Source organism: Lipophrys pholis (assembly GCF_963383615.2).
Source record: "Lipophrys pholis genome assembly, chromosome: 3".
Taxonomy (NCBI): Eukaryota; Metazoa; Chordata; class Actinopteri; order Blenniiformes; family Blenniidae; genus Lipophrys; species Lipophrys pholis.
The window spans coordinates 31,363,551-31,384,284 of NC_137627.1; the positions used below are offsets into that span (position 1 = coordinate 31,363,551).

The 20,734-nt window shown below is 37.0% G+C and overlaps 1 protein-coding gene across 1 annotated transcript in view; it reads left to right on the forward strand.

The window, feature by feature from the left end:
• Window positions 1-20,443, forward strand: part of nectin1b (nectin cell adhesion molecule 1b) — a gene marked incomplete at its 3' end in the record, with an annotated part of 205,502 nt that extends 185,059 nt beyond the window's left edge. Inside the window, exon 9 of the mRNA XM_080459820.1 lies at window positions 20,204-20,443. Within this exon, the coding sequence (XP_080315946.1) occupies window positions 20,204-20,443 (240 nt within the window). The remainder of the gene's footprint in view (window positions 1-20,203) is intronic.
• Between the last annotated feature and the right edge of the window lie 291 nt (window positions 20,444-20,734).

Here is a 20,734-nt window from a genome sequence, read left to right on the forward strand (position 1 = left end):
ATTCTAACTAGTTTCCCTTTGAAAATACATTTCCAAACAAACCCTTGTTTCAACAATAACTGCTTTGCCTAAATGCTGATTTAAAGTGTCTTTATGTTACTAATTACCTTTGGTGTAGCAAACAACATAGCAGTATAGTGAATACATTCAAACTGTGTTGAGTACATATCATGGACTTTTTTCATTCATATCTTCAGTGCAGTACTTTCCTGATCCTGATCAGTCACAAACATCTTTCTGGAGTGATTCGGTCGCCCTTGGCAGCTCTGATTGATACATGATCAAAAACATGTTTGCAGATTCTGCACCGATGTCTCATCTGAGATCCTGGAAAGGGGGATCGAGCATGACAAATACACACAGATACATAGACAACACTTGAAATCTTCATCACGTACATGCAGCGCAGTGGATTTGAGGTGGCACAAACAGTGATGTTGCCAGACTGGTAAGACTGGTTTCTATGGCAATTCATAAAGCAGGTAATTCTCCAGGCGATTTAAGTGGCTTTCTTGAGGCAATTGCTCGAGGCACGCTGAGGCCCACTGCAAACTGTAGGTTATTGCAATACTGTAGCAGCAATTGTCCCCTCATTGAGTCACAGTTTCATCCCAGGTAAGTAAATGTAGATGTTAAATGCATTGCAGCACGAATAAGAGGAAAAATTCTATAGATGGATGGAGCAATTGAGTATTTCCGTGTCTTACACTATTGTATGAAGAATAAAGCTCAAATAAGCAGGCTTACCTGATGGCAGGAAAACACATTATTACTGTTTGTCATCCTGAACCACAGTTTATGAATTTACTATGAAGCAATTTGCAGATCTAATGCAACTGAAGCAGAAATTCAAAGACATATTATTACTTATAAGATTGTACTGCTATATTTACCACTGAAATCACAAGAAATTTTCAGATAAGGTGGTCATCAACTATATCTTAGACATTGAAGGACATACAAGCTGTGTTAGACACGAGAGAGTAATCAGAGTACTCCTAAAGGAATCATTTTACACAATCTGGAAAATGTAAATCTATCATTCACAGTTAAAAACTGCAAGTTTCTCTACACAATTGGATGTGTTGTCCTGTTTAGGAAAAGCAAATCTGCTTTAAACCAACTATAATATCAAGCTAAAAACAATCAGATATGAGAATTTGAGGCCAGTTACCTCAGTCACATTGCTGCTAAATTGCCTCAGATTTTGCTTCCAATGAGTCTGACTAGTTTCAGATTGAAGACTTCCTCCAGTGCTGACAGGTTTAATTTCAAAGCTCCTGTCGTAATCACTGGGGCTGCACAACATATTGCAAATTTATCGTCATCGCAACATCAACATGGTTCACACACATACATCATGAAACACCCAGTGAACTGCTTTGAGTTATGTTTTAATGCACTGTGCATATCAACATATTTGGCCAACCAGAGCGGAGCCCTGCTGCCCCAGATGTCTGCCCGGAGGTAGAAAATGAGTGGAGGGTGTGCCGCAGCACTGATTTGTGGTAATTCTTGGACAAAGGTTCTGTTTACACCTGGAGCTGCTCGGCTTTTACGTTCATAGACAATAAGTCTATTACTCATGTAGAGAAGATCAAGGCAGGCCGGACGTTACCACACGGGAAAAGCATAACAAATCTGCTCCAAAAAAAACATTTTGTGTTTAATAGGGGCAGTATTTCACTTCATTACTTCGACATTATTTCATACCTGGTGGCCAGTGGGTTGAAGTTAGAAGCATAAAAGCAATAAGATGAAGTAAAAAAAGATGAAAAAAAAAATAGTTGCTTCATTTCTGAAATGCTGCTGGTGGGCATAGACAAAAAAAGACAGGTGTGAATTTCCTCCTAATTCACACCTGAAAAATTCTTTAACATCATCATCACAAAACATATCCTTAAGATTATCATTGTAATGTCGAACATTTTTCTTGTAGCTGGATCAAATTTTGAATGAAATATTTATAAAAGAAAGACTGGAAAAATGATCTAATCCTTAAGAAATGCTTGGTGGAAAATGCTAAATCACAAAAGAAAAATAACAAAAACAAAGTTTCAAGTACCAAACAAAAAAACCCCAAAGGGACTTCAACATTTAAACTGCTGAGATTTCACTCAACAGAATTTAAGAATTTAATAAGCACTATATATATATGTGTGTGTGTGTGTGTGTGTGTGTGTGTGTGTGTGTGTGTGTGTGTGTGTGTGTGTGTGTGTGTGTGTGTGTGTGTGTGTGTGTGTGTGTGTGTGTGTGTGTGTGTGTGTATACAACAGTTCCGGCCACACCCAGTGGACAAACCACAGACACACACACACACACACACACACACACACACTCGATATGTTAGATTATCAATTAGTAATCAAAACTGGGTGACATGTTTATCCTGAGGTAAACAGGAGGAGTCTGAAGTGTGTGACAACAATGACCAGTCTTTCACTCTCAGCCTAGCAACGCCAAAACACAAGAAAGCAACAACAAACCAATGAGTCCAGCTGCCTCTGGCCTGGTCGCCACAAGACAATTTGTATTCTGTTCAGTCAATAATGGTTTTCCCCTGAATGACTGATTGACCCATTGTGATCACAATGAGACCTTAGTGCTGAATCAATAAATAAATAAGATAAACAGGACATCTTTCACAAAATGGATCGTAACACATAAACACATGTAAACGCAGAGAAGAATAGTCTGAAGACTCACATGGAAGAAATTCAGCACCAGGATTCTGACGGACGGAGTCTAAAGTTTGTTTGTTCTCGAAAAAAATGCACCAAGGAAAGCACAGCTTGGACTGAGACGATGGTCCTCAAACCACAGCAACACAACAAACAGGAGAAACTTTAGGAGCAAAATTGTTCCTGGGTGTAATGAACAAGAAATGAGATAGGCTTAAAAAATATTAGAGTAATAGTAACTAGAGTAACAGTAACTTTTCATACTGTATGATATAACAGTAGCAGACTGTGAAAATGAGGTCTTATTAGGTCTTAACTAGCTTGATTGTGCCACCCTTTTGTGCTCCATTAGATATGTAGAGCAATTACAGTTCCTGTAATCATGTAATAATTTATATTGCATATAAAATATGCAATAACCAGTCCTGTGGGTCCTCAGTTAGGGCTGTCTTAAAACTATACACATAACTATGTCACTGTAGTGTTACTGGGACACATCAGCTGAGCCATTAGTGACTTACATCCTTTCGGGCATCTTTCATATACATAAGTCAATGGGAGTTTAGCGAAATAGTAAAAGCACTGATGAGTCTGTGGCCCTTTGTACGCAACGTTCCAAGTGAAAACAAATCGTTTTTGCATTTTGGTTTCAAAAAAGTTTATCGTTTACAATACAATATATGGGCATTGTTTTCGCCCATATACAAGCAAACAGCAGAGACAATTAAAAGTAGTTAGCATGCCAGGTCACGAGTTAGACTCGTTGGTTGTTTCTGTTATAAAACCAATTACCATTGTCGTGTAAATATAGACAGATAATGATTATGCTGAAGCTCAATGCTGGATAAGTGAGCTAGAGGAGAGACAGCAGCACTTCAGCTATCTAACTTCATTTGACGGAAGTAAAGAAAAGAAAAAAGAATCTCATCAAATTCTAGTAATAGTCTTGATGGATGTGGAGCGCATCAGCTTCATAGACATATTGGTTGAAGTACATGAAATACAAAGGGTAGGGAAAAGTTACTTTTTTTAGTAACCTGCCCTAAAGGAACGTTTTGTGGTCTAGTTAACTGCTATCTAATATTATTTCCCTATAATGGATGGTGTTGGGAAAATTAATGAAGTATATTGTCAAAGGACATTACAACCTGCACAGTGTTTTCTCATTATCTATATAGAAAGTGTTCCTGAAGTGGCATTAATTTTCCCACACACGTGTGAGGACACTGAGTCACATTTCAAGCGAGCGCAGCATGACAGACTGGGAAGTTATGACAAAAGATGGACGACAATAAAGTCAGCATCCGCAGACGGTGGGTAAGGCTAATAAGCTACCGGAGAAGCAGTGATGGTAGCAACTCTTAGGAACAGTTTTACAAATTAGGAGATGAAGAATGAGGCAAAGTTTTGAGGAGAATCAAGGACAAGGCTGAACACTGCTGAAATGTGAAACAGAGCAAAAACAGAGAGGGACAAACAACCACATGCTTGTTTGAATTAATCTGCTTTTAAGCTTCTTGTGGAAACACATCATAGACTGTGAAACAATGCCCGAGGCTTCAAGTGGAAACGGCAAACTTTTGTTATGCTTAGTCAATCATTCTCCTGTAAACGGTGTCTAAGGTCCCGTTTACAGGGAGTCACTGACAACACAACTTTTTTAGTTAAACCCTTTCTTCTGCATATACACGAATGGGTGAATAATAACAACGTTTTCTTCCAGAGTGTCATGACTCCCAGTCCATATTCTCCTGGGACTTGGTAGATTCATATTTGAGAGTCTGCTGGAATAACAATCCAACTTGGTCGTCTGTCCATACGAATGTCCGTGTACTACCATTGTTATGGTTTATAGCAGATTCCTCTGCACAGTCAACCGTGCCAAACTGTGGTCTGGCATGCCAACTACATGGTTTTCAGTGTTTCCATGGAAATAAACATAGTTTTCAAAAACTCACTGTGTAAACACAAAACGTTTCTGAAATGAAAACACCAAAATGATGCGTTTTCACTTTAACTGTCATAGTGCGACCAGAGTCTATGTTCTGTTAATGTGCGATACTCCAGCACCAAGTAACACTGGTTTTACTGATACCGACACAGTGCTTTATAGAAACCTTGAACGTGTGAGTCTGAGCCTATAAGATAGGGGAAAAGGCTTTTTATTTCAAATTATTGCTATTAAAAAGACATCAAGGCAAACCATATTGTTGTTCTTTAGCAACCTTCTTTTTAATCTCTGTCTTTCATGCTGACTTAATAATGTGCCAGACAAATTCATATACATTAACATCAAAGTCAAATGTCATGAAACTGCATAAATAGCTACAGCTTTAATGTGGAATTATAGTTAGATTCTGGTTGAAAGAAATACAATTTATTTAGTGGACATTACTTTGAGTTCAGTAAATCCCCAATAATAAACAAAAAATATAATGTAATAATAATAATATAATTAGCAGTCTATGTAGGGACTATTTTATTCACAAATCTCAGACAATGCTTAGGATTTATACACCCTAAGTCATTTGTAATATTGATCATTATCCATTTAATCATTTGATATTTCTGGCATATCCATATCATGATCTGTTTAAGAAAATCTGAAGTGTCATCTTTTATCAGCATTGTTTTAACGCAGATACATAGATGTGAATCAGTGACACAAACCACAAAGTGCAAGATAATCTAATAAATAGTGAGAGCAATGTAAGTAACATTATTTTAACATGGGAAGTGATCCAAAACGAAAAGTGCAGTGTTGAAAGTATGGATTTTTGGGTGTAATTATTTTATTTTTTACATTTTTATAGTTATTAGCAGATACCAAAAAATCCATACTTTCAACACCGTGCACTTTTCCTTTGATAATAATGGATCATAATCATGATCACTGTGTGTGAAAAACAACTGGAGGAAAAAAAAAAGGTGAGAACATGAAATCATTTGGAAATGATCAAGTTATTATTTCCTCTGAACAAGTACCACATCCATTTCAGTGACACTAAGTTTGATTTAACTCAGACCCCGTTTCCATAACATTTTGAGTGAAAACTATTTTTTAATTATTATTTTATTTTAATTTCAGAAAAGGTCCACATTTACACAGCATTTTTTTTTTTTTTTTTTAAAAGGACGTCCTTTTACATGGAAATAGAAGAAATGCTGAATACAATGCAGTTTTCCTGTAGGGCCTTCAGGGGGTGCTGTTTTTGTTTTTGTTATTAAAAAAAACAAACACACATGCACACAGAGAACATTACAGTATAAATATTAACAATGGCGAGTGCAGACATTCGTGTGAACAAATGATGAAGATCCACCAGAGCGTTAGGAAATAACAGCAATAGAACCAACAGATGGCAGTATTGCAACATTCACAGATGCAAAGTACAGTTAAGTAGAAGAAGAAGATGATGATGAAGTTGGATTGCTATTATGGGGCAGAACTAAAGAACTATTTATTACAGCTGTGGTGAACATGAGCAGCATTTCCGCCGTCGAACAAGTTGAATTCCCCCACCCGTTTTTACTGAGAAGGAGCATTTCAAAAAGATCCAAAGGGGGACCGTTTTCAAAAAGTTGTGTTTTCAGTGACTCTGACCACCATTGGTCTATAAACAAACACACAAAAAAGGCTTTCCGTTTTCACTTGAAAACATCTCCAGTGTTACGAGTCAGCAGTAAGTCAGACAGTATCGTAACCATTTCTGCAAAAACAAATGCAGATAAATAAAAAAATAATAGTACATGTTTTTTTAGGACACACATTGAAAATATTATCCTAATTACATGGAATCATCTGACCGAAGTCAGTCTGTGTTCACTCCACCTCCTGCTGATTTAGGCTGAAGAAATGAGCTGATTTAAATATTCTTGCATCACATCCTTGGCTTTAATGTGAAGCTGTGTGCATTAACATCCCCGACCTATCTTTGGGATTAAACCTTTGGCAGCTACATGTGGGAGGAAGCTTTTAAAAACCTTCCAAAAATAACCGTAGTAACATAATTTATTCTGGCTTTGGATTTCTTTAAGCTTCATTACACTATCTTCATTTTTCTTTAAACAAGAGTCGAAGTGAACCTTACCTTTAGGGGAAATAAGAGTCTCTTTACAGAATACCATCATACCCTTTAAGATATTGCTGAAACAGGCAAAGCTAATGGAGGACAAGATAAATGATTTCAATAAATTGGAAGGAATGCCAGACATCCTTAGAACCAATTAGTAATGAAATAATGAAATAATAATATCTTTCAACACCGATACATTCATCTAATAATTCAACATTTAGAAAAACAATTCCACTGACATTTATTCACATTTGAATAAGTCAATACATTCTTCCCACTATTGCTTGTACAATACAGAATATCTGAAAACTACAGTCAGTTTGAGGAGCTATTTGAGAGAGAGAGAGAGAGAGAGAGAGAGAGAGAGAGAGAGAGAGAGAGAGGAAAATAATTAATATTGATTCAGTTCTCATGTCGGCTTTGGCGAGCTGTTTAGTCAGCAGCTCTGTGACTGATGGTATACTGTAGCACAGGAACGCCCCGAACATGAAAGTCCTCCTGGGAAATGTCGTGTTGACACTACTTGTTTGTAATAAGCCTTGTCTTGACTGGTTTCAGTCGTGAGGTTACAGCATTCAATAAAAATCTGTGTTTGCTCAAACGAAAGCTAAACCTCATATCCAGACTCCAGGTTTTATTCTCTGAAAACATAGATACATATAAATTTTTTTTACAAATAATAAAACATTAATAACGCCTGTGAGGTCCATCTTTTGGTCAGTAACTTCAAAGTAATCTGTGAAATAAATCAGCCCACTGTTAATCACAGACTGATTGTATTTTTGACAGTTATTATATTATCAGATACCAAAACTTATTTGAGCTCTACTTCCCCAAGGTTATGTTATCTAGCCAATTTACTGGTGCTTCAAATGACTTCAAGGTGAGCCAGATTTCATTTAGATTAACTCTGCTGTAAAATTTATGCATCTGACACTGTTCTTCTCACCTTTTACGTTTGTTCAAAGGTAGAAAGGAGTCCCAACGCTTGTATATTATTCTGACCTGACTGTACGTGGAACATCGGTACAACTTCCCTGGGTTCTGTTCTCCATCCCAGGTTGTCAAATTACTGACATTATGTCTGAACTGTCGACGGCTCTGAGACGCAGACAGTGCTCTTTGGCCCTGGAGCCATTTACATCCATTTCCACTTATAGTAGATGTTTAAAATAGCACAAAGCAGTCGCCATTACTCCCATAGTAATGCTTTTGGATTGTCAGGTGTGACTCAGGTGGTCGAATTTTAATCCCAGGGTTGGTGGTTCAGTCTAATTTGTAACAAAGCATCCCTGGGCAAGACAAAGCAATCTATTTGAACTCATTTGGTAGTTTGTAAGCATCATGCATGGCAGGTGAGTGTGTACGTAAATGAGGGCATTTATCACAGTTATGCTTTTAGAGTTTTAGTGGAAGCCATTGGAGCTGAAATATGAGAACAGAAATTCATGGAGATTACATGACAAGGCAATTGGCGAGCAAAGTGCAATTAAATCATTATCAAGAAAAAGAAAAGTAATTGAAACTTAGAATACAAGCCCTGTTTACACAATACTTTCATGTAAAAACTGACAACTTTTGGCATAAAAGGATTTTCCCTGAAATATCTGTATTGCTCAGTTTTTCCTCGAGGAAATAAAGGGCATATTTTCAGTGTTACCGCCGTTTCCCTGCAAAGGGATATTTTCAATATATTGCCCTATAAATGCAAAGGTTTTCTGAAATGAAAACACGAAAACTATTCATTTTAACTTGAAACATTGTCATGTAAATGGGGTCTTGGACAAATTAAAATGCTGTGTAACTGGTGTGACCGTCACAAGCTAACAGAATAGTTGTTTTAAAGATACAATGAGCTTTTTACTCTGGGTTTCCTGATCTGAAAATTGTATGTTATCTTGGGGCTAACCATCGGAGCCCAGCTTTTTACGTAACTGTAATACCACCCTGAACCATGAGGCGGTGTCATGAGTAAATCTCATTGAATCTGTCCTCAGCTGGAAAAGTATATCATTACTATATATTAGACTTCCGTGTGAAAAAAACAATTGCAATAATGACTGAAATTCTTGATTACTATTGCTCTACATCAAATTTAAGAAACTATCAACAGTCGACAGACCACAGATGGGATTTTACAAATAAATATGTGGATAAATGTGAGGTAAAAACAATTGAAATTAGACATCAGTAAATGATTTCTTTATCTGTGGATTGAAACTCTGTATAAATACAGTAGGTCTTTATGTGAGACACATTTGGAAGTCCAACATTCAGCTGAGACATGCGAGTAGAGTACATTTTCTAAGTTTAATTCAAATTTAAAAACTTACAATATAGTTAAAACACAGGTCTTCTTCTCAGTGTACATAATTGAAGCCAAACTGTTGTTTTTCTTTTTTTTAAATTGTAACTTCCAGAAGGAACAGTTACTTTGACTGAAAGGTCAATTTTTTGTTGCTTGACTCAGCAGTTAGAGTGCACCAGCCAATCGTCACTTTGCATACATCTCACACACTCAAAACATGTTTGAATAGTTTCTAAAAGAAAAGCTCAAATTTGTCAAATTGTTTCTGTGAAAATCCACAGGTACCACTGCACTATAATCAAAACGACTCTGTCACTTCACAAACAACAAAACACCTGCTTCATTGGCTGTTTGTAAACCTGTGAAAATCTTTATGCACACAAATATGAAACTTCTGCTCTATTTTCCTTCTCTTGATTTCTGAGCAGCTGTGAGATCGGAATGGATGTACCGAGGCATGATTTGTCGCAGTCTGTCTTTCAAGGATGGAAAAAAACCAAAACAATATTAAAACCTTATCACAGTACATTTGTTGATTTATCTTGTAGGAATATTGATCCATTTTGACTTTTTGCTTTCCCTGTCATATTTCATTTTAAAGACACTCAAGAATTGAGTCATGACTAAAAAGAAAACAGTGTAGAAATTAAAGTTTGATATTAGTAAATATTGCTACGGTCTCTGTAATGGGGAAAAAAATAGTTGATTAAATTTGAAACCATGAACGTAACATGTAGGATTTTTTGCAGGTTTTGAATAAATATTCACCACAAATTAAACTTTCTCATACATTATGGTGAATACCATTCCCTGCAACAAGAAAAGTAGTTTCTGTTAGACTGTTGGACCCTGTAACCACCAATAACGTAATAATGAAATCACTTTGAGCTTTTTCATGAGGTAATAACCTACCAATCAGGTAATAAGACATTTGATCTATTATCATAACAACATTTTGATGATAATCTAATAAGTTATTACATGATTAAAGAAGTGTTAAAATATTAAATAGATTTTCATTTCTGGGAAATAAAAGATTTTTTTGCAGGTAGTGTGCAGGTTTGTACTCATACTTGTATATGTCCTATAAAAAAGTGGCATCCGTGCATCTCGATTGAAAATGCCTAAAATGATGACGTTATTGGTTTGTTGCAGACCCTGACTAACCTTGAGTTTCAAGGCTAAACCTGATGCAACACCAGGGCAAACATCAAGCATTCCTGCATTTATTCCGTCCCTTTCAGGTTAAAAACATTTTTCAGAAAGGGCAAACCTCAACCCGAGGGTCACAACACCCCTGCGGTTTTCGCCCTCAGATTTTTTTTTAAGGTATGAACTTTAGTAGAAACACTAGAAATAGCAACACTCACCTCTAACCCCAAGCTTTGAATAAAGCTGCATCCATAAATTTGATGAATCGCTTCTACTTTTTGATAAGTTTTTCAATAGACAGCCTAAATGTTAAGAGACCGACAGCGTCAATGATTTCAAATACACTTCGATTATATAGAAAGAAACTGCAATTTAAGAGGCGAGGATCAGTGGGGACTCAATTCAGAAACAAAGGATGACGTTTCTCATGAAGCAACAGTAAGAATATTGAAAAATGCACTGATGGAAATCTAATTAGCTTTTTCTTTGTAGAAAGTCAAAAGCTTCAGAATAACATTTTCAAAACAAGACACTTCAGCCTGCTAAAAAAAACAAACAAGCATCAGATGTAGATTTAATTCATCTGGCCACTGTCTCGTGTGATATACAAATGGAAAGGTGAAAATTTAAGAGAACAACAAAGCTGAATAGATTTCGCACTCCCACTCTGTCAACGTCACTTTGCCGAAGAAAATGTATATTATAACAGGATGATGAATGTGACATTATCACACATAAAAGGCACCTGCGTGACGCTATTAAAGATGCATTTTTTTGAATATAAGCCTTCTGGTCAAACTTCTTCTGAAAACTAACGGCAGCATAATGCCATTATACAATTATAGTCATTAAAAAGCATTTTCTTCTTATTCTTGAGCTGCACTATTTGCAAAGTGCGTCTCTTTTTTAGTTTATATACTTTTCCACCGTGCCCTCTCTCATTTTCATTCCACCTGTATTCATACATCACAAAGTTGTTTTCGCAGTTCGAGTTGCGGTGACGAATGTAATCACTGACTGGATTATGGTTGTTTCTTTTTTTGGGGGGGAGTGAATTCAATTCTACATAGATGAACACCATCACGGTCGCATGAAGGCGTCGGGCATAGAGGACTGAGGATGCAGGATGAGGGAAAGGCTGTGGTTGAAAAGCCTCAAAGAACAGATAAAAAGAATATGTTTCTATTAGCGAATTGTTGTTTTTTTGTTGTTTTTTTGTAGTTTTACATAATAATAATAATAATAACAATGCATACGTTTTATATACTGCTTTTCTAGACACTCAAAGATGCTTTACATTGCATTATTCATTCACTCCCTACTTGATGGTGGGAAACATACATATGTAGCCACATCTATAGCACACATTTGTAAAAAACTAGGTCATTGTTTCCTTTTACTTATCTTTATCAAGATGAGATGAGATGAGATGAGATAGACTTTATTGTCTGCCCTGAAAATATTTCTTTAACAAGGCCCCAAACAATAAAATACAACACACATTTAAAACACACTTAAGACACAAGTACAGACATAAAGGAAATGTCAAACGGAAACAGTAAACAGTAGCTGATAAAAAAAGAAAGAAAGAAAAGAAAGAAAAAAAGAAAAAAAATGAAAACAGTAATTGAAAAATCATAATAAAATAATTAATAATTAAAAAAACTATTTTGATAGCTTAGCATTTGGCAAAAACACAACAAAGCACAATATGATTAAATGATGAAGTTTTAGGAATAAAACATTGAGAATGGATAAATCCATCCACTTTTTGGGGGTTACATTTCAGCCCCACTCATATCAGCTGTAGTAAAGTCAAACATTTGAGCGATCAATAACTGAATCAATCAACCTTTTCTTATACAGCACGTTTGAGACAAGAAAAAGCAACTCAAAGTCAAGAATATTTTCACAAATCTGCACGTATGCACATATGTATGGATGCAGATTAATACGAGTAAATAAAGGGATGAATCAAATAGGCCAACAGAATTTGGTAAAAAGATTAAGGGTGTAGTCGAAAAAGACTAAAACCTAATTGAGAAGTAAAATAGTGAAGCCATTCAATAAGTTATATGCACGTCTGGGGGACTTACAAAATAAACATGCATGCACATGGATACCATGGAAACTCTCAAATAAATATAACATTAGTTAACACACATTAGTCAAAACAGTTTTATCATTTATGCGTATAACACAAGTAATTAGCAGGTGTATTATTGCACTAAGTGCTGCTTTAACTCTCAATTTAAAAAAAAGAGCCTTTGAGTCTTTTCCCCTGACCTTTGCTGCATTTAATTTTCCCTCCAGAAGTGATAATACTTCCTCAGATGGGCCCATTATCCTTAATCATCACAGTGCACGGGCTCCCAGCCTGGACTCTGACGTAGATATACTGAGAAAGTAGGAGACGGATTCAGACCGTCTGCCAGTTCACATGGAGAGGAGAGGCCAAAATGACAAAAGGCATAAATGTATAGATAAACAAAACTGCAGCAGTCAGACTTTGCAATACTTTCTGTGCGAGCAGCAAAAAAATACCAAAAAAGACTGATCTGGCTTAAAAGTTTGGAGTTATACTCAGTAATTTCTAGAGATATTTAAAGCGCTCATGAATACGGTTTGACTATGATACTGGCAGTGGCAGATTAAAATACCTTTTTCGTCTCCAGCCGGTCTTGACAGTATTTAATCTTGTGCTACTTGATTCATATTTTTGACTTCTGACTTGACTTTTCTTGCTGCACTCTGGCTAGAAACGCTATACTCCAAATAAATAAACTGGCAACGAAAAAAAGCAAAATATCCCAAAACTAACTAGAGATCTTTCTGTGTTGATCACCAACTAATTAAAGCCTTTATAGTCCATCGAAAACCGCTTCAAGAATGTTGCCCGCTCTGGAATTGAGACCAAAAACTATTATTGGCCTCGGTAAAAGTGCAAAGAAATTGTTCCACATTTAGAGAATTAGATAAGAAAGAAGTGTCGGCGTTTTCTATCGTTGATGTAAAACCGCAGGAAGCAGCTTAGTGTAAACACTGAAAATGAAGTAAACAGCCCCACCGACTCTGTCCGAAGGGAACGCAATCTGTCGGCAATGTTATATCTGATTTGTTAACGTGCACACAGACAAAAGCTTAAAGACAACAATTGCATTGAGTAGGAGTCGCTGGTGTGCCACATGGTTACCACTGGTTAATGCATGCCAGGTACGTCATTGGAGAGTGAATTACACAGTGACAACTGTGTTGGAGTGTGGGAGGGGGGTTAACTTGTGGAACATGTAGGCGATACAGTTCAGCACCGATGTGTGTTAAACTGGTGTTAAAGGTAATACAGGCAGTGTGGCACCTACAAAACCTGGATCCCATTGATAATAATGGGATAGACGACTAAATAATCCACATTTCTACACAAGGTAACACTCACCTAAACCTAAAAGTGATTGGATATGTTCTCTATGAAAAAAGACCTTGAAGAATATAGATTTTCTTCTAATCTTCAGTCATCAAAGTCCAAAAAGAGCTGACAAACTAACTTTTCTGGATGACCTTTGTCTGTAGGTGTGTTTATATCCTCAAAGTAGTCCCATAATAAATCACTCCCACCATCATACACTGACCTCCACCTGCCTGCTGATTGCCATCTTGATCTCTGTCTTCTTTCTCGATACAGCAGAACATAAATATAAAAAGACACCATCACCCCTCAGCGCGAAGTCTGAATGATCCTAATAGTATAGACAGTATCCTCTCCATGAGGTTTAAGGAATCAAAACGTCTTTGATAGATTCACAATTTCAAGGAAGATATTTTTTTTTCTTTTTCAGAAAAATTGCTAAATTTTAAGTATGAGTTTGGATACCAGGATTTTGATATATTTTCATTAACTGTGCATCCTTTATCCTTTTGAAAATACGAGAAAGCTGCATCTCACTAGTGATGTTTTACATCTAAGGCCCCATTTACACCACAACGTGAAAGTGAAAACGCACAACTTTTGTTTCGTTTTGGCCTCAAAACATTGCCATATAAAAGTTTAACCTTTCTGAAACAAAAACACAAAAACCATGTGTATTCACTTAAAACGTAGTGTAAATGGGGCCTAAATTCATCTGTGGCGTATCAATCACCATCCCTAACCTTGTATCACACAAGTGACCACATTTAACTCACTAATTGCCCCCTTTTTTTACCCCAAAGTGGCAATGAAGAGTTATTCCAATCACAAAAGAGACAGAGTTTATGTAGTCTGCTTAAAATATAAAAACATGTCACTTCTGCTTTAAATTCCTCGTATATTTAAATTAACATAGCCATATTCTGCCACCTCTTATGCCCTGCTAGTTACATTATTGATGATCTTACTACCAACTAAGCCAACTTTTGTAAAATCGAGACACCATATTTAATCAGAGAACAAGTGCATGTTCAAGCTTTATTGCAAATAACACAGAAAAGAAATATGTCATCAAGTTTTTGAAACATCTGACGGGAAACCAGTGAGGACGAGAAAAAAAAATCGATTTCTAAGCCATGAATCTTTTTTTCCACAGATTTTCTTCTAATAACCTGGAAATAACCAGTAATTTAGTGAAAGGGTTAACTGTAACTTAAGGCTAATGTTAAAAACGACGTCATTCTGTAGTTTCTCTGCAGAAAAGATCTGACTCAGCAAGTTTAAGTGCAGCACATTAAGTCACAATGTGGAGGAAACTCACAAGACAAAACGAGATGGGGAAAAGAAAAGTGCACAGTGGAGGTACATCTTTCCCTTTTCTCGTGTAAACTTGGAATTAAACAAGAGATAACTTAACTGCAAATTAGGTCTAAAGTTAGGTAACCATTTATCTTCTTCCTCTTGAGAGATTCCAGCAGAGTACATTGATAGAGCAGCTTCTCACATTAAATGACTTCCATTGGGACCCGTCGCAGAGGGGTAAACTGGACGTTTATTTATAAAAAAAACAAAAAAACATTTCAGAAGCACAACATTAAATTTAACAGTAACAGTTACCCTGAGGGTTTACTGTTCAATACAGTATGCAGACATTCACTTATCCCTACAGTGTATTGATAATTCTTCATAAAAAAGTCAAAATGTTACAATTTCCTAATACTGTATTAAAGTGAAAAACTTAAAAACTGTACAATTTACTATTGTCAAAGTAATAATATACAAAAATTGACTAGTCCCAAAGTCAAAAACGTTAAAATGTACTTGTTTTATTAAAAACAAAACAAAGAAAACACTAAAAACATCCTAAGTGAAAGTGAAAAACAACAAGTAACAAAACATTTAACTTTACCATACAGTAAAGTAAAAAAGTTTGCTATTACTAAAGTAAAACAGTTAAACATTTTCTATGTATTTTGAAAGTCAAAAATATTCAAATGTACTTTTGTTAAAGTTAAAATGTTAGAAATTACTATTCTTGAAGTTAAAAACATTAAAAATTGACTATTTACTAATACAATATTTTAAGTGTTTTTAAGATCCAATCATGGAATCAGCATCTTGCAATATATATATATACTAGTTGTCATTGAACAAACTTCCAGTTGGTATTAAAACGTCAATATTTGAGTAAAAACTGATTTTCTGCATTAAACCTCAAAAATCTGTTGAGGAAATGTCTCTTTTGTTTGCGAGAGTGCCTTGAAATGACGAAGGTTGTACTTAATTTCAGTGCGACCTGATGTTGAGGTTTTCTTCAGTGTTTCTGGACATCTTGCTTTTAATTTTGCCTGAATTCACCAACAGGAAAAGAAATGATTAACCCGACAGAGTAGAGAAACTCTTCTCATTTTCATGCTGACCTGAACAAAACAAGCTTTCCAGATGTGATTTCTGTGGACGTCTGCAGCATGTGTGTCAGGAGAAGTTTACTTGCATGTCTCCTGCTGTGAAAACACAGATTCACTGTGATACGAGCTCCACTTTTATCACCACAAATCCCTCTCCATGCCATTTCAATCTGCAGCTTGTTTTTCTTTTTCCTTTTTTTTTTTTTTAAGTATTTAGGTCAATCTTTTAAAGGTTTGTTTGCTTATAATCTGAAGAAATTCCTTGATTTATCCTCCATGTTTGACATTATTGTGTTGTGGCAGCTTTTTTTCGTGTGCTTCATTTTGTTCCCCATCAGTTTGAATTTTGTTTACATATTTAGTAGGCAGGTTTAAGTCTGTCTGTGGTTTTTTTGTTATTTCATCAAAACATTTCCAGAGTTGGGATCGTCGTTTTCGTAGATGTAGAGATGCTTGAGGAGTATTCGTAAGTTTCATCTTCACTCTCATCCCTTATATTTGGTTTTGCATGTTGGATATTGATCACTGTCATTTTTTCTTTGCATGTAATGTTGTAATAAAAATTAACAGGATTTTGTTTCTTCCAAAAAGACAAATTCTTTAACAGTTGTTTAAAATAGCTGTGAAGCACCTTTTATAAAAGGGCAGTATATCAGTATGTTCATGAAGAGTAGCCTCAGGCCACAATTACGCAACAATATTTCAAGTGAAAGGTTTTGCGTTTACAGGTCAGTGCTTTGAAAACGATATGCGGAAACAGAAGAAAAACTCAAAACTATGTTGTGAGCCTGTTGGCCCACTAGTGGATGCTATTGGTTGTTTTTGTAATGAAAGCACAAACACACGCGCACAATATGCTATAAACTTTACCAATGGTGAGTACATGGACATATAAACTGGGAGTCACAGAATATGGACTAGGAGTCATGACACTCTGGAGGTCACCATTGTTGTTATTGTCCATCTACTCTCACTTTGTTTCTTTTCTTTTCTGTCCATCTACTCTTGCATGTAAACAAGAACTATTTACTACGGCACGGTGGCAGCATTTCCATTGAGATGGTGTCGGAGCGTTTCCAAAAGGTTGCGTTTTCTCCCGTTTCCACAGAGACGGTGTGGAAATATTTTCTAAAAGTTGCAGTTGTCTCCCAATAACACGGAGTCGGAGCACGATCAAAAAATGTCCACCTTGGGAGCTGTTTTCAAAAAGCTGCATTTTCAGTGGCTCCTAACACGGTTGTCATGTAAACGGACACCCAAAATGCAACATAGGTTTTGCACTTTCCTTTATTACATTGTGTAATAGGAACGGGCACTCGGTAGAGCGCGTACACCTTCGCTTTATGCAATTTGGGTGAGTAGTTTTTCGAAAAGTTAGTAAAATACAAACATACATACAGTACATACATACATACAAACCAATAAATTAATTTCAGAAACTTTCATTGGCGAAGGTAATCAAGGCTTTATAAAATGGCTTCCAAGGTAAAAGTTTTTGTCCACCACCATGTAGACAGGCAAAACGCAACTTTTCTGAAACGCTGCTACTGCACATGCGTGCCATGGCCTTGGTAAATAATTCTTCTGCTCATGCTCAGTAGATGGACAATAACTATGTTTGCCTTCAGAATGACTCCCAGTGGTAGTTGGTAGAGTCACAGTAATAATAATCCAACTGCATCCTCTGTTCATACGAATGTCTGCGTTCTTGCCATTGTTAGTGGCTCAACATGAAAACTACATTGTTTTTAGTGTTTTCTGCCTTTTCCGTGTAAAAGGACATTGTTTTCACAACGTTACTGCGTGTGAACACGCATTTTTTTCCCAAAACAGAAATGCAGAAATTATGTGTTTTTGCCTAAATTGTCTTGTAAATGGGGCCTCAGCCCACCACAGGTATGCTTTAGTTTCTGCCCTTCATTTGTGTTTAAATGAGCACTGAGCACTTTTGACGGAACGCCAACAAAAGTAATAGCAAAAAAAAAACCAAAGTGTTATGGTGTTGTTAAATCAGCTTACCGTCTACACAGAACACATGTTTGTGCACGATTCAATTTAGCAGAAATGACTGTAGAGCATTGATTAAGATCATTCCAACCTGGTGATGTCCACACAAGCAATTCCATGCAATTATTGGACATGCATAGTCCATGTTGTGTTTCAAACCCATTGTTTACAAGCTCACGTTAGATTATCAGTAAATACTCAAATTCGGGGATTTTTGCGCAGGCTGCAGCTGGGTAACTACATCTAACATGTTGGTGATGAGGTACACTCCAAGGACGCTGCGTTCACCGCATCATTAAAGATCTTAAAGCCAAGATAAACTTTCAAGTGGCACTAGAAGCATTGCATTTTGAAAAAGTAGATAAACAGTCAAACAATGGACCCTTCAAACAACATGATGTAACAGAGGCACAATGGCTGCAGCTGTTTAGAGGTTTAACTGTGGCAGGAAAGAAAACAAAGTCGGCTCTGAAAGCACCTCAAACACAATCCTGTCTGAATACATGACACTCCAGCATATACAGAAATTATAATTACCAAGAGGAATGGCTTTTATAAAATCAAGTAAGCATAAGTGGTGAGCTTAGCCTGTGAAAACAGTTGTATAATGTCGTCTGTGGCTCTGAGGGAGCTTTCTTTCGTCTGTGGAAATGACTCCATTCATGTCATTGGGCTTGTTTTCAGATAAGGCCGCAGCTTACAATTAAGAGAAAGTCAATGGAACAAACCTTGATTGTGGGAATTAAAAGATACGAGCATTTACCGACCAGGAAATTAAAGTTATTTAAGAGTGTAGTTGTATTTAGTGTAGCATCCGGTGCATCACTGTTACCTGTGCTATCTAAACGGAGCACACATGGAAGCACTTTTGTGTTCGGTAGATCGTTTCTTGTCGCATTTCAAGGAACGTGTATTTCTGGGAGGGGCTATTGACTCTTGTTTGGATAACTGAAGTCTGAACAGAAACCAGCCAGCAGTTCTGAGCTCCAGTAAACACTTGCGGGATCAGCTTGTTCTTTTCACAACGACCGACACGACAACGATGGCCGACTTGTGACAAATGCTGATTGCAAAATGTTTGTGTGTGTGCAGGCCGATGAGCAGAAACAACAGGCTGTGGTGGCTGTGTACATCCCTCACACGCTACCTTTAAATAAATACGATATGCTGCTTATCCCACAAATGCATGTTCCTTTAAACATGGAACTTTTCGAATGTGTTTCCATTAAGCCTTTTTCTTGCAAAAAAAACTCCACCAAACACCCATTTCCTTGTTTTTAGTGCCTAGTTTTCATGCTTATCATATATTTAGTAGGGATGCGCTGATAACACTTTTTTTAAATGACGAGTACAAGAATGAGTAGTAACCTTTAGCTACTTGTCGACACTGAGTACTGGCACAAGCGGATTTTTATGGAGGAGTGCTACTCCTGCTGCAGTGTGTTCAAACCTGGTCAAGAATGACAGGAAACCTCTAATTGGAAACAGACATTTCTGCGCCAAATTTTAAGTTCTGTTTTTCTATTGTATCAAATACGAATTTCATGCAACAAAAAAATTACAGACCTCGTCCTTCTTTGTAAATAAGAAAACTTACAAAAACAGTATCATATACTTATTTTCCCCACTGTAAATAAGTCTGCACCATACTCAAATAAAGCATCACTAGCATCACTGTGTGCATGCAAGGATGAACAAATTAAAGTGATCTTGAAATACTTCAATGTAAATTAGTTCAGTGCTAAAAAACCTAAATTCAATGTATTTTGCAACAAAATGAGGTAACATCCAGATTTAAATTCAGAGAAACCTTACAAGCTCTCATTTCTTAACCCATCTTAAAGTAAATAATTGTCGGTTATCAAGGCTAACCCAGTCTGGATCAGCATCTGCACTTTCTGATTTATTCAAATAGGGCCCTCGGTGCATGAGGCTGGTTTCTAATTCTCAACATATGGCATACTTAATGGCACATCTGGCGCCATAATGATAGTATCATATAATGTTCCTTTAGTGTTGCATACAATTTGTTGCTACAGGTAACTACTACAAATTAAAAACAAAAAGAAATGAGGTTTTCTCCATGTAAAAAAAAAAAAGAAAAGAAATCTGAGTTTGTACATTGTTTTCAAATAGGTTCTGGTTTTATCTGCCGTTTCTCCTTGCAGGACTCTGGGGGGCGTCCAGAGGAGCTGTTGAACCCAGCGGAGTACATGAGTTACCAACGTGTCTGCAACGTGGATCCCTTCCCCGAGTCTCAGCCCGCCCCGGCCTACCCGCCCGTCACCTTCCTGCCTGAGCACCCTTACGCCCAGCACCCGCCCAGCGAGCCAATGTACTCCAACACCAGCTTCCCCGCCCACGGGCCCCGAGCTCCCTTCACCTTCCCCAAGGAGCAATCTGTGTGACGTGCCACGTAACTCTCATCTGGGAAAGAAGGCAACACGATCGTGCCGCAAATGCTGAACAGATGTGCATCCATCCCCAATTCTCTTCTATTCTATGGGCTGAAAACACTAACCTCCCTGTGTGTTGTGAAGCTTTAGGACCCCGGTCACCTTGTGATGTTAGCATAGTCACTTCAACCTGTCTTTTTTTGTACCTCTCCACCCCCCCACCCACCCCCCCCCCCCCACCCCCCACCCCCCACATGTGCCCACTCATCCTGTTTCCTCACCTTTCACTGGTTTGCTTCTCTG